The sequence below is a fragment of the Syngnathus typhle genome, linkage group LG7 (genome assembly GCF_033458585.1).
Source record: "Syngnathus typhle isolate RoL2023-S1 ecotype Sweden linkage group LG7, RoL_Styp_1.0, whole genome shotgun sequence".
NCBI lineage: Eukaryota > Metazoa > Chordata > Actinopteri > Syngnathiformes > Syngnathidae > Syngnathus > Syngnathus typhle.
The window spans coordinates 3,079,357-3,094,048 of record NC_083744.1 but is presented as its reverse complement, the minus strand read 5'-3'; the positions used below and the strand labels follow the sequence as shown (position 1 = coordinate 3,094,048).

Below are 14,692 nucleotides of genomic sequence, written 5' to 3'. Positions count from 1 at the left end.
CATTAACATTTTCTCTTTAGTTCGCGATCTTACCGGCAGAGGTGACGTGACTCCAAATCAACACAAATGAAGCCACGTTGTTCATGTTGCGAGATCACAACACACACCGACGTTACAACAACATTCAGCCTGTGAATTTTGACACGGCAATTATTTTCAAGTGCTAGTTGTAGAGTGGGTAATGTCTTCTTCTTGTTTTGTAGCGGTAGCAAACAACCTTAGGTGCATTACCGCCATCTTCTGGAATAGAGTGTGGATCTTTTTTTTCTTTACTTTGTTTTAGAAAGGGGCGGCTCGGTGACGCACTGGGTAGCGCGTCCGCCTCACAGTTAGGAGGGTGCGGGTTCGATTCCACCTCCGGCCCTCCCTGTGTGGAGTTTGCATGTTCTCTCTGGGCCCGCGTGGGTTTCCTCCGGGCACTCCGGTTTCCTCCCACATCCCAAAAACATGCTTGGTAGGCCGATTGAAGACTCCAAATTGTCCCTAGGTATGAGTGTGAGTGCAAATGGTTGTTTGTCTCTGTGTGCCTTGCGATTGGCTGGCAACCGGTTCAGGGTGTCCCCCGCCTACTGCCTGATGACGGCTGGGATAGGCTCCAGCACGCCCGCGACCCCCGTGGGGAGAGAGCGGTACAGAAAATGGATGGATGGATGTTTTAGAAAAAAATAAATAAAAAAGCTCAGTGGCCAAGTGGTGGAGTGTCCGGCATGAGATTGGAAGGTTGTGGGTTCAAACCCCGGCCGGGTCCTACCAAAGACTATAAAAATGGGACCCATTGCCTCCCTGCTTGGCACTCAGCATTAAGGGTTGGAATTGGGGGGTTAGATCATCAAATGATTCCCGAGCGCAGCACCGCTGCTGCTCACTGCTCCCCTCTCCCCCATGGGATGGATCAAAATCATACGGGGATGGGCTAAATGCAGAGGACAAATTTCACCACACCCAGATGTGTGTGTGGCGATTATTGGGACTTTTTTAATGACTTTATATCTCATTACCCTATTTCACACACGGATGGCTTCAGGCTTGACAACCACATTGACTCGGTGGTTCAGATCGGCTCGGGTCTGCGACACAACGTAATAAAGAAAATAACGGTACTATAATATCCATCCATCTATCTATCTATCCATCGTTTTTCTGAACTGCTTTTTGACACAAGCTTCGCTGGTATGCTGGAGCTTAACCCAGCAGACTTCGGGCAGTAGGCGGGGGACACCCCGAACGCCAATTGCAGGGCACACAGGCAACCTTTCGAGCTCAAAACCACAACCTACGGGCAATCTGGAGTGGTCGACTACAATATTGACACTGTAATGTAATATTGTGCCTCAATAGATAAATTAGTTTTGTTTGTTAGTGTTTGCTCATTCAATTCACATCAAGATTAACAACTAACCGCACAATAATATTGAAATGTTTATTTTTCTGATGTAAAAAAATTTACTTAGGTAAGCTCTCAATAGTACCAAAAATATTTTGTTTTTTAGAAATATTTGTATTTTAATGAAAATACTTTGTCTTACGATGAACACACATCACGGAACTTTATATACAGAACAGAAACACTGCACTATCGATAAAACACAAACACTGCAAACAGTAATGGAAGAGGATTTCTACTATACAGGTTGGGTTGAGTCGAGTGGTGACCGTGAAACGTTAGAGTCACCATGGGCCTATCATCTTAATCAGAAATCTTGCCCGCGGGTACATCAGGCCAGCTGGATGTCGCGGGGAAAAACGGTGACGCGCGTGGATGACACTACAGAGTGAAGCTTAGCACTCACATAATTGGTTGCCTGGAGATGAAGTGGGCAGGGCCAAGAAATTATCCACTCTTGTCACATAACTTTAGATATAAAACACAAACACTTCACTATATATAAAACACAATCCCTGCAAACAACAGTATTTAAGTCGATTTCAACTACAAAGGTTGGGTTGTGTCGAGTGGTCACTGTGAAACGTTTGAGTCACCACGCGGCTATCATCTTAATCAGAAATCTTGCCCGCGGATCCGTCGGGCCAGCTGGAGATCGCGGGGAAAAATGGTGACCCGCTTGGCGTGGATGGCGCACAGGTTGGCATCAGAGAACAGCAACACCAATAAGGCCTCAGCCGCCTGTAAAGATCCCAACAAGTCGTCAATGTGTAACCCGGCCCGAGTGTCCCGCTGCGTCCGGCGTCGGCAAGGGCAGCGGAATATTTTGGGTTGCAGAGAGTCGGCAGGCGGAAATGGGGCATCACCGATTGTCACTTGCGTACACGCCAAAGTTGGTCAGGGATCGTTCAATGTCCCAAATGTTCACCGACCTTTTTAGGAAGTTCTTGTTGTCGCAATAAAATTTTGAACATGTAAAAAACTCCCTGTTCAAAATTTCCCCCGCGTGGAAGAAAAGTACAGGTGAACATTTGCCAAACGTTTGGTCACTGTTTGTCGAACGTTTGCGACCTTTGACAAACCATAACGAAAATGCAGTAATCACTCCATTTGAAAACACTCGCAATTCTTGGTCGCTCAGTAGGATAGAGACTTTAGTATGACATTTGGACCTCCCCGGCGACTTTACCTCCTGAAGGGCCATCAGGGCGAAGACCTGCCATCTGAGGGCACTTCTGCCATATGACTGGCACACCTCACGGACCTGGGTGTGTGGGAGGGTGGCTACATGTCAAGGCAATGATCTGACAAGCTTACGGGCTAACGTGTGAGCTGGTAACACCTTACCAGGCGAGAGAAGGGCGCTTTCCTGATGAGGAGCTCTGTGCTCTTCTGGAACTTGCGGATCTCCATTAGGGCCTTGGTCCCTGGCCGGTACCTTCGCCTCCTGGGCGCCGGCGCAGGTGGCTGAGCTGGAAATACAAAAACCTTTAGCAACGTGCCATCAAAATGGAACAACGGCGCAGTGAGCTCACTATTCCCAGATGGGCCCGGCTGCTGTGACTGCGGCGGGCGGCGCCCTCTGGGGGATGCCCTCTGCGGTGACTGTGGCGGGTGGCGCCGTCTGGGGGCTGCCGCAGAGGATGTGCATTGCACACTGGGGGATGGCCCAGGCAGTGGCTGCGGAGGACGGCGGCGTGGATTGCCGCCTTTTCTTCGGCTGGACGAGGAGTTGTGGCGCATGGCTGACTACAGCATACATATGTACATGAAAGACACGCAACAACACTCAACAAAGAGCTAACGCAATAGCATGTCCACTTTACAAGTGCTACAATTAATCGAGTCATCAACAACTAATCGCTAATCAAACTCATTGAACTACTTCGATCACTAATGAATTGTATAGACTAGAGACCTTGTTCAACTTCAACTTGTCCAAAGCCTCAAAAGGATTCGAGATGAACATTGGCCTGAAGACCACGAGGGTACAACATTACATGACAAAATATTGAATCTGTTTGTTCTGCTCTACACAGGACAGTACGCCCTATTGGACCGCGGGTTTTCTGGTTTAATAGTTTAAGTTTTGCGGATGAAATGGTGCCTGTTTCAGATCATTTTACATGTGTAACAAATATTTACTATCAAATTCCCACGGTCGGATTGTCCCACTGCAAACATTTGAGAGGTGATGTCAGGCCTAGAGAACACAATCTTACTCGCATCTCGTTTAAAAATCCTTCGATAGATACGCACCCTGATGGACCGATTACACTTAAACTAGGTTTAATGAATATTAGATCGCTTCATACGAAAGCACTTCTCGTTAATGACCTCATCACGGAACATAATCTAAACGTTTTTGGTCTCTGCGAGACCTGGTTAAAACCTAATGAACTGCTGCCGCTTAACGAGGCCTCGCCTCCAAATTTTCAGCTCGCATGTGGAGTGTCCTCAAAAAAAGGGTGGGGGTGTCGCCCTCATCTCAAATTTCGAGCTTAGATTTAGGCCTCGTTCGATCAACGTATTTGAAACATTTGAAGTTCTCACTGTCCGATCCACCGCTTTACCGTCATTTTATCTTGTGGTTGTTTACCGTCCACCCTGGGCTTACTCTGGCTTCCTGGATGAATTTTCAGAATTCGTGGCTGATCTAGTAACCAATGCGGATAATATAATTATCATGGGCGATTTCAACATCCACATGAATTTACCGTCAGAGCCACTTACTTCGGCGTTTCAGACTTTAACTGATACGTTTGGTTTTACGCAAGCCGTACAGGTAGCAACGCATAAAAATGGAAATACCTTAGATCTGGAATTATCCCGAGGACTTGCAACCTCAAATGTAGCAGTACTGCCATACACTACTGTTCTGTCTGATCATTACTTAATAAAATTTGAAATTTTAGTTCCTTGTCAAAGACAAGAGAGCAATCAGAATTATAGGAGCCGTAATTTTAACTCCATGACTGCAACTGCCCTGAGTTACTGTCGCCGGCAACCGCCATATTTCCCGCATACATCGGCTCTATTGATAATCTTACAAATGAATTCAATGCGACATTGTTAAATTCCATTGACTCTGTGGCGCCGTTACGTCTGAAAACTCGCCGTAGATTGCCTACTCCGTGGTTCACAGATGAAACGCGTACGCTTAAGCAATTATGTCGAAAGCATGAGCGCAGACGGCGTTTACTCAAACTTGAGGTTTTCCATCAGGCATGGCAGGATAGCCTCCTGAAATATAAAGATTCGCTTATCTTAGCAAAAACTCTGTATTTTTTGCAAGTTATTAATCTCAATAAAAACAACCCTAAACACCTATTTGATACAGTGGCAAAACTGACTCTACACCAGCCGAACCCCGATAGTTCCTTCCACTCAGCTGACGAGTTTATGAAATGTTTTGCTCAAGATTGAATCCATTAGGGACGAGATCAAGAATACCATTCCAATCGCTCAGTCGAGACCGCCGTTTACCAGCGCTGATGATCATGCAATAACCCTCTCAAATTTTAAAAGCGTGTCCCTTGAAAGGCTTACACAATTGGTTAGTGCGGCTAAACAAACAACATGTTTGCTCGACCCTTTTCCAGCCAAACTAAAAGAATTATTTCAAATTTTAGGACCATCCGTCTTAAATATAATCAATCTGTCTGTCTCTTCTGGGATAGTGCCAACAGCCTTTAAAACCGCTATCATTAAACCGTTACTTAAGCGACCAAATCTTGACCCGGATGGTCTCAGTAATTATAGGCCAGTTTCAAACCTCCCATTCATACCAAAACTTCTTGAAAAAGTAGTAGCGCAGCAGCTTATTGATTACATGGTCGCCAATAATCGATATGACTCTTTTCAGTCTGGTTTTAGAGCTAATCATTCCACTGAGACAGCACTTGCTAAAGTGACTAACGATCTCCTCACAGCTATGGATTCAAACACTTCATCTGTACTGTTACTACTTGATCTCAGTGCTGCCTTCGACACTGTAGACTTCGATATTTTATTAGGGCGTCTTAAAAGTTGTGTTGGTATTTCAGGGTCAGCACTAGGCTGGTTCTATTCCTATCTATCAGACAGGACGCACCGAGTGGTCCATGGCAATACGTCCTCGGAGCTCTATAATGTTACGAGTGGTGTCCCACAGGGATCGGTACTGGGACCAATTCTATTTAATATTTATATGATTCAGCTTGGGGACATTATACGTAAATATAATATTAGTTTTCAATGCTACTATTATACATGCGTTTGTCAAGTCGCGCCTGGACTACTGTAATTTATTATTCTCTGGTCTTCCTTAGTCCCGCTTCAAAAGTCTACAGTTAGTACAAAATGCTGCTGCAAGGCTGCTCTCACGGACAAGAAAATGTTATCACATTACCCCAATATTAGCCAACTTACACTGGCTCCCGGTCCATTTAAGATGCGACTTCAAGGTTCTTCTATTAACATATAAATCCCTGCATGGCTTAGCGCCTTCATATCTCGTCGACCTAGTTGTTCCTTATGTTCCGTCTCGTAACCTTCGTTCGCAAAACGCTACTCTTTTAGCGACACAGAGGGCCAAGAAAATGTCTGCAGGGTCTAGAGCAGGGGTCACCAACCTTTCTTAAACCGAGAGCTACTTCCTGGATACTGATTAAGGCAAAGGGCTACCAGTTTGACACACACTTCTGAAATAGCCAATTTGCTCAATTTAGCTTTCACTATGTGTTAGAGATGCACCGATCCGACTTTTTCAGTTCCGATACCGATGCCGTGGCTTTGCATATCGGTCGATACCCGATACCGATCCGATATTATGGTTGACTTAACAAGCTACATAACTCTACATGTGGAACAGAAAAGACCAAAGGCAATGGCATCAGGCAGACTACACAGTTCTTTGCTCTAAATTAGGGGTGTCCAAACTAACGGTCCAGTTTTTATTGGCCCGCAGCAAATTCTGAAAACATAATTGAATATGGCCCGCACAAGAAGCTTGAGCTCAGCTTCTCAGTTTCCACACTAGATGGAGCCGATCGCGCAACCACAGCGAGCCGGCCGGGCGCTCACTGTCGCATTGCTTTAAGAGCGTCTTTGTGTTTTAGGATGGCTTTACTGCTCCCACTTGCTTTCTTTGGAAGCATGATAAGGGGTTAATACAATCCTCAAAGTAACGAAAATACAATAACTACGAAGTCAGTCGGCATCCGGGCCGCGCGGTCGGGTTTTCTCTGGTCCTCCCGGCTCATCACGTGAAGTTCGACCTCCAAATCTTGTTCAACAACCGAAGCAAAAAAATCTCGAATTTTTTGTTCAAATTCCGATTTGTTCGAGAACATGGACGTTCGGAAAACGAGGTTTGACTGTAAAATAAATAGATGCAGCTCACAGACACGTGCTGCTATTTGAGCTAATTTTAGAACAGTCCTGCGGGCGACTCATGCTGTCCTCACGGGCGACCTGGCGCCCACGGGCACCGTGTTGGTGACCCCTGGTCGAGAGCATTTTCTATTCGGGCTCCAGAGCTTTGGAATGCCCTACCAATGGATATTAGAACTGCTACCTCAGTAGAAAAATTTAAGACACGTTTAAAGACACATTTCTATGATATGGCCTTTAACTAACCTGTAGTGGCTGATTCGGCCGGAGTCACTCTAATAACCATTGCTTTAAATGCTTATTTTTTCCAGGGAAGGACCATTCATAGTCCAGGTCTCATGAAATGAAAACATATTCAAAATGCAAAAAGGTTGTGTCCCACACCTTGCCAAAAGAACTTCGGACATCACGTGACTGATCCCATTTATTTTTGTTTATGCACACATCCTAACTGCATAGTCGCGGCAGTTAAAATTAAAAAAAAATAAAAATTAAAAAAAAGTGCAGAAAAAGATACAATAGTAATTTTTAAATTAAATGCATAGTCGCGGCAGTTAAAATGAATAATAATTGTAGACCTACATACAACAGTAATATTTTCAAAATAAAACCTTCTCGGACGAAATGCATCATAATTAGCTGTTTAAAGGTAATACTCCCTGTCCTATGCATCGTGGGCAGTGTAGGCTGACTAAAAAGCTTCAAAATTGACTTACTAGTGAACATGTAAGCTAAAAAGACATTTTACGCGCATGTGTCACATTTTGACCTCACAGTGTAATCTCTTTATTGGTCACAAGCAAATTGATTAAAAAGATGAGTAAAAAATGTTGGAACATGATACTGGTGGTCATATCCTACAGTTTACATGTTGACATCATGCAAAGGTACACTGGTTGCACCAGGTATGTTTTTTTTTTTTTTATCTCACTATTTCACTTGTCAAGTTCGGAATTGCTCACTAGTTCACTAGTAAGGAATATGTATGTCCACTAGTACCATTAGTTGGGATCTTCCCAGCCTCACTATCTGACTTGTGGGGTTCAAAATGTTAACTAATGAACTAGTAAATGCAAAGGGATTTTCCTTTCTGACTCACTCGGTCTGACTAGTAAGTCAAAATGCCTTATTTGTTCACTATCTGCGTATATCCGTTTAACTAGTCACTCTGGACTGAACTAATTCACAAGAAAGAAAACACGTTTCACTAGTTGACAAGTGAGGTTAAAATTACACCAGCTAGTGAACGTGTACTAAGGTACCATTTTGAGCCTCACTAGTTAGCTTGTAAGTCAAAATAGATGGTGCGTAGCAAAGTGATCTGTGCATTCATGAGTAAACATCCATCCATCTATCCATCCATCCATTTTCTGAACCGCTTAGTCCCCACGGGGATCGCGGGTGTTCTGGAGCCTATCCCAGCCATCATTGGGCAGCAGGCGGGGGACACCCTGAACCAGTTGCCAGCCAATCGCAGGAAATACAGAGACAATCAACCATTTGCACTCGCACTCACACCTAGGGACAATTAGGAGCGCTCAGTCGGCCTACCAAGCATGTTTTTGGGATGTGGGAGGAAACCGGAGTGCCCGGAGAAAACCCACGCGTGCCCGGGGAAAACATGCAAACTCCACACAGGGAGGGCCAGAGGTGGAATCGAACCCGCACCCTCCTAACTGTGAGGCGGACGAGCTACCCAGTGCCTCACCAAGCCGCCACGAGCAGACATGTAACCCATATTTCTGTAAAGTCGGCATCCACTAGTTCTATTCGGTACATTTTTTTACCTCACTAGTAGAACTGGTTAAGTGAAAAAGTCGCACTAGTGCACAATTTGGGGCATAACTAGTCAACCAGTATTTTTCTACAAGTTAGATACCACGGCTTCAATGGGCTTGCACTAGTTAACTTGTCAGTGGTTTATTTATCATTAGTTAACTGGTGGGCATTTCAGCTCCTATTAGCTAACTTCTGCAGAAAATCATAGGTCACTAGTTAACATGTTAGAATAATTCACGTTTGACTAATTTACATGTTGCTGAAAAGGAGTGACTGGTTAGAGTTTCTGTGCAACTCGTAAGACAAAGTGCGTAACTCGTGTGGCTCAATGTCCAACTAATGTTGAGAAAGACCGAACTAATGGAAAATACTGTCTAATATCGAGGATATGGAATAAATGATCAAATTGCTTGCCATACATAACAGCCCCCACAGTAGAACCTGCTTCCACCCCCAGGTAAAATTGCTTTAGTGTAAAATTGTAGAAGTGAGGTGACATTGCAGTTAAAACATTGCAGCGACATGCTGAATAGAATGTTGTTGCAGCCGTCTGAAAAACTGTCTGGGACGGGGCAAAAGTGCCATTTTCTGTCTGTAGAGTTTAGAGTAGTAAGTCGGAAAGCAGGCAGAAACGTCATGTGACATACGACAGTATTCTCGTCGTCTCACATACTTACAAATTTGTTTGCCTTTCAGTTCAGTGCGCGTGTCTTCTTTTTATTCACTTGGTTGTTTGCTGTTCAAATTTCAGAAGTCAGGAGGTGGCGACGTGTTGTGACGTCGTTATACCGTCCGCTACAACGTGAGCTTTGCAAAAACAACTTTGCATTTTTTCAACTTACCTTTTTTGTCCTTTGAACTCGTGTCGTCGCTGTGGCTCTTCAACTTGCCAGGGTGTGCACGGGGAAGGTCCGAGAAAAGTGGCAAAGTTCACTTTATAAGCAGCCAAATCGAGGAGAAAACCAGTCTAAATTCAAATGTCGCGTCCCTCAGCCTTCGAGCAATCAGCGTGAAGCGTCAGTGCTACTCAGGGGGGCGGGCTAAGTGAGGCGTCAGTGTCGGGGAGTGCTTGAAAACCCGACTGTCGCCACTCGACGGGGTGGCATCAGAAGTGACCAAGAGAGAGTCACTTCATACTTCACTTCCGTCTCCAAGAGAAATTCATAGATATGGAAATCATAATGCAATGACAAAAAGAAAATATTAAAAAGAAAGGGCGTAGGTTTATACAAGGATGGTAGGGACAGATCACAACCACTATTTGGGGAATACAAAATAGTCCTTACTTAAATAAAATAGTAAATATGAATATTTACTATTTAATTTTAATACCGCGAAACTCTACATTTATTCATGTAATATTTCAGTATATTACGCAGTGGTAGCATTAATTTAAAAACTATTTTAACGTAGTTTTTTTCATGACAGATTCCGAGATTTATTCGAAGCTATGACAATAAAGTCAAAGTCAGCTTTATTGTCAATCTCTTCACAAGTCAAGACACACAAAGGAACCGAAATTACGTTTTCTCTATCCCACGATGACGAGATATATTACACGATAGACATACAAGTAAACGACACAATATAAAAACAAGAAGGCACAAACAATAAATAATAAGAATGATGGAAAAATAATAAATAAACAGATAACACATTAAATAAGAGGAGCAAAACGGAGCCAGTGTGCATACAGCAGACAGTAAGCGTAGCGCAAAAGTACAGGACGCTACGCAGAAAGGGGAAGCGAGTTCAGTTCCTACTATCCCACGGTGACAAGACATAGTACACAATTTACATACAAGTAAACAACACAAAAAGTAAAAACAAGAAGGCACAAACAATGAATAAATAAGTGAAGAATAAATAATAAATAAACAAATAACATAATAAATAAGAGGAGCAAAAATGGAGCAAGTGTGCATACAGCAGACAGTCAGAATATAGCGCAAAGCAAGTTTGCATACAGCAGACAGTCAGAATATAGCGCAAAAGTACAGGACGCTATGCAGAAGGGGAGAGAGAGTTCAGGATAACAGCCTGGAGTATGAAGCTGTTGTTGAGTCTGGTGGTGCGGGAGCGCAGTCTCCTGTACCTCTTCCCAGAGGGCAGAAGCTCAAACGGAAGAAACAAAAGAGTGAGCGGGGTGACTCACATCACTCATAATCGTGGTCGCCTTGCGGGTGAGATGGGGGATCTAAATGTCTTTCAAGGAGGGGAGTGAAGCACCAATAATCTTACCAGCCGTGTTCACTATGCGCTGCAGGGCCTTCAAGTTGTAGTCAGTGCAGCCGCCACCCCAAACAGCTGGAGAGGACGCTCTCAATGGTGCCACGGTAAAATGTAGTCATGACGGCCGGAGGAGCGCTCGCTCGCCTGAGTTTCCGCAGGAAGTACAGGCGGTGCTGGGCCTTCTTCGCCAGTGATGCGGTGTTGGTGGTCCAGGAGAGATACTCACTGATGTGCACCCCCAGGAACCTGGCGCCGTTCACTCTCTCCACCACAGCACCGTCGATGGTCAGCGGCAGGTGTTGGGTGTGACCCTTCCGGAAGTCAACAACAACCTCCTTGGTCTTGTCGACGTTCAGCAGGAGGTTGTTGTCCCTGCACCACGTGGTCAGAAGGTCAACCTCCAGCCTGTACTGAGTCTCGTCTCCCTTGGTGGTGAGACCCACCAGAGTCGTGTCGTCAGCAAACTTCACTATGCGGTTGTCGCTGTGGGTTGCAATGCAGTCATGCGTCAGGAGGGTGAAGAGCAGCGGACTGAGCACGCAGCCTTGGGGGGCCCCCGTGCTCAGCGTGATGCTGGCGGAGATTTTGTTGCCAACACGTACCACCTGTGTGGCCTCTGACAGAGGAAGTCCAGTAGCCAGTTGCAGAGGTAGGTACTGAGGCCCAGCGTGTCAAGTTTGCTGATGAGGCGTTGTGGCACAATGGTGTTGAAGGCAGAACTGAAGTCCACAAACAGCAATCTCACATACGAGTCCCTTCTCTCCAGGTGGGTGAGGGCCGAGTGGAGGGCAGAGCAGATGGCATCCTCAGAGGACCGTTTGGCTCGGTACGCAAACTGGAAGGGGTCCATGGTGGGGGGGAGAACGGATCGGATGTGCTCCATGACAAGCCGCTCAAAGCACTTCATGATCATGGGCGTAAGTGCCACGGGGCGGTAGTCATTGAAGCAGGACGGAGCGGGTTTCTTCGGCACAGGTACGATGGTGGCAGCTTTGAAACACGACGGGACGATGGCCTGCTGCAAGGAAGTGTTAAAGATGTCTGTGAAGACATCCGTCAGCTCACCAGCGCAGTCTTTCAGCGCTCGACCTGGGATGTTGTCAGGGCCCGCCGCCTTACGGATGTTGATAGCGGCAAGCGCCCTCCTCACGCTGTCGGCGGAGACGCACAGGGGCAGTTCGTGTGAAGGGGGAGTGGCCTTCAGCGGGCAAGTGCTGTTCTGAGCGTCGAAGCGCTGTCCATGCGGCTGTGGCAGGTGGCGGCGATTCCGCTGATGGGGGGGCGTGGTCCTGTCGCAGGTGGCGCCAGTACGTGACATACGCCAAAACCAGCAGACACAGAGACAGCTTCTTCCCCCAGGCTGTTGCTCTGATGAACTCACACCACTCTTAGAGTCTCAGAGTCATTACTGTGCAATAACATCCTGCTCTTCACACCTTTTTAGAATTTGTCTACACCATTTTTGCCATTTTTCACATGTCCTGAGTGTTGTTAGTCACCTAAATGTTGAACAGAGGGTGTGTTTTACCGAAGTAAAATTCCTTGTTTGGCACGCTCAAACATGGCGAATAAAAAACTCTTGAATCTTGAATTTGTATGGGCGGGGGGAGTTCACAGCGGAAACCGACCACAAGCCACTTGTCTCCGTTTTCACCAAGCCACTCCTCTCAGCGCCCAAACGACTCCAGACCATGCTGCTCACACTACAGGGATACAATCTGAAGGTGGTGTACAAGCCAGGGCCCGACATGCACCTCAGTGACACCTTGAGTAGGGCCACGGCTTCACCGCAGGGGCCTGGCACGAGATATTCGAAACAGACTGTTTGCTGCATGCAGAGAGCACAAGTGAACACTGAACAGATAAATCAGGCTGAGCATCTGAACGTCACCAGCCAACGGCTGAGGCAGATAAAATTGCACACAGTGGGTGATGGGAGTCTTCAGCTGTTGCAGGAGGTGGTGCTCCGTGGTTGGCCAGATCGCCGGGAGGACACTCCATTGGCAATCAGAGAATACTGGTCCATCAGGGATGAGATCAGCGCACAGGATGGAGTGCTTTTCAAGAGTCAGCGAGTTATAGTGCCCAAATCATTGCGTGCTGAAATGTTGAAACGCATCCATGCCAGCCATGTCGGAGGAGATGCCTGTTACAGACAGGCCAGAGACACGCAATACTGGTCCAACATGCACGGTGAGATCAAGGACTATGTGAGCCAGTGCTCAGCCTGCAACGAATATGCACACCGACAGCAGCGGGAGACGATAATATCCCATGCACTCCCTACACGACCATGGCAGATCCTCAGCATGGATCTGTTCACGCAGGCTGGCAAGGACTTTCTGATCATGGTTGATCATTATTCGGATTTCTGAGAAGTAGAGCTGCTCCCAGATCTTTCAGCTGAGACCACGGTGCTGAGGTGCAAGGCCCAGTTTGCACGGCACGGTCAGCCTGATTGGGTAATTACAGACTGCGGTGCCCAGTTCGACTGCGAAACGTTCAGGATGTTTGCGAGAGACTGGGACTTTGACCATATCAAATCCTCTCCCAGGTACCCAGAATCAAATGGGAAGGCTGAGTCAGCCGTGAAGATTGTCAAGAACCTGTGCAAGAGGGTAGCAAGGGCGGGGACCGACCCTTGGCTGGCCATCTTGCAGTGGAGGAACACGCCTACGGAAGGCATGCTGAGTCCCGCGCAGAGACTGATGTCTCGCAGACTGAGAACGCCACTCCCGGTTGCTGACACACTTTTGGAGCCGAGTGTGGTGGCGGGGGTTCTAGACAGGCTGCGAGTAAAACACCAGACAGCCAAACTCTGGTATGACAAATCGGCCAGAGATCTGCCTGAGTTGTGTATCGGACAGGACATAAGGATGAAGCCCCTGCCTGGGGACAGGATGGGCAGGTGGCGGAGGGGAGTATGCTTACGGCTGGTGGGCCCCAGGTCATACCTGGTGGACGTCGAAGGGACACTGTACTGCCGTAAGGGGGGGGGGGGGGCTGCGACCTGCGGAGAGTAACGGCGCAATGCCGGGGCAGCACGGAGTGCAGCACAACAACCCACCAGCTGACAAACCCAGGGATCCACCTGACACCGCGATTGACACTACGGATGACACTGACACAGTCGCTCAGGAGCTCGCACTGCAGAGTGACGTCCACCAGCCTCAGAATGGATCGCCTCTACATACACCTGTGCCAGGGCGCAGGATTATAAGAGCGCCAAAGAGACTGGACTTGTGAGCTGCGTTGGTACTGTGGGCCCTCGCGATCAATTGGGTTGTTTATGGAAACGAATGTGTAAAAAATTATATGTTGTACACTGTTCTTTGAAATGTGAGTTATATGTTGTACACTAGGGGTGTAAATCGCAGGTTTTGTCACGATACGATATAATATCGATACAAAGAACTATGATTTGATATTTGCCGATATCTTAAAGCCTGCTGCGATTCATTCACGATATATCGCGATATAGTGCTCTACGATCGATTTTTTTTTTTTAATAAAAAATATAGAACAATATCCTGATTTATAACAATTCGTACGCAAAATCAACAAGGTACTGCAAACTCTATATTTAGGAATTTACAAGAGTATTGCAGTATACAAAGTGCTTATTTTAACACTAAACTTTGATGTTGTGTTTTTTCTTTAAATATGCGGCGAGATTTGTGCTCCCTGAATATTTGATCACCGCATGGCAGGATTTACAAACTGCACGTGTCTTGTCCGTTGAGCCATATTTTCTTTGGAATCCAAAATGCTTCCAAACGAATGACTTGAAGCCTAAAGGGGAGCAAATTTCTTTGTCTTTTTGGACACTAGCCATAGCACCAGCCCAGGAGCCGCGTACTAGTTGTCGACTCCCCTTTCACGTGCCTGCTCTGCTCACAACACAACGCCGCGCACTGCTCCCTG

The 14,692-nt window shown here is 46.5% G+C and overlaps 2 protein-coding genes across 4 annotated transcripts in view; both read right to left on the bottom strand.

Annotated features, from left to right (window-relative positions):
- LOC133157241 (collagen alpha-1(I) chain-like) overlaps positions 1 to 14,692 on the bottom strand; it is a 337,276-nt gene that overhangs the window by 168,097 nt on the left and 154,487 nt on the right. The window lies entirely within an intron of this gene.
- LOC133157248 (histone H3-like centromeric protein A) lies at positions 1,407 to 9,623 on the bottom strand. 2 transcript variants are annotated; one of them, XM_061283636.1, is made up of 6 exons: positions 9,379 to 9,623; positions 9,214 to 9,272; positions 2,920 to 3,133; positions 2,732 to 2,856; positions 2,574 to 2,648; positions 1,407 to 2,125 (listed from the first exon to the last, which is right to left on the bottom strand). In XM_061283636.1, the coding sequence occupies exons 3-6, from the start codon at positions 3,125 to 3,127 to the stop codon at positions 2,000 to 2,002; spliced, it is 534 nt and encodes a 177-aa protein (XP_061139620.1). In that variant the 5' UTR covers positions 3,128 to 3,133; positions 9,214 to 9,272; positions 9,379 to 9,623; the 3' UTR covers positions 1,407 to 1,999. The 2 variants fall into 2 exon arrangements, with proteins under 2 accessions (XP_061139620.1, XP_061139619.1); XM_061283635.1 differs by lacking the exon at positions 9,214 to 9,272 and having other exon boundaries at positions 9,379 to 9,619.

Coding starts and splice junctions, on each gene's coding strand:
- LOC133157248 (XM_061283636.1), bottom strand. CDS start 3,127: ATGCGCCACAACTCCTCGTCCAGCCGAAGAAAAGGCGGCAATCCACGC. Junction 2,857..2,919: donor GCCGGGCCCATCTGGGAATA/GTGAGCTCACTG, acceptor TTGTATTTCCAG/CTCAGCCACCTGCGCCGGCG. Junction 2,126..2,573: donor CCCTGATGGCCCTTCAGGAG/GTAAAGTCGCCG, acceptor GGATCTTTACAG/GCGGCTGAGGCCTTATTGGT.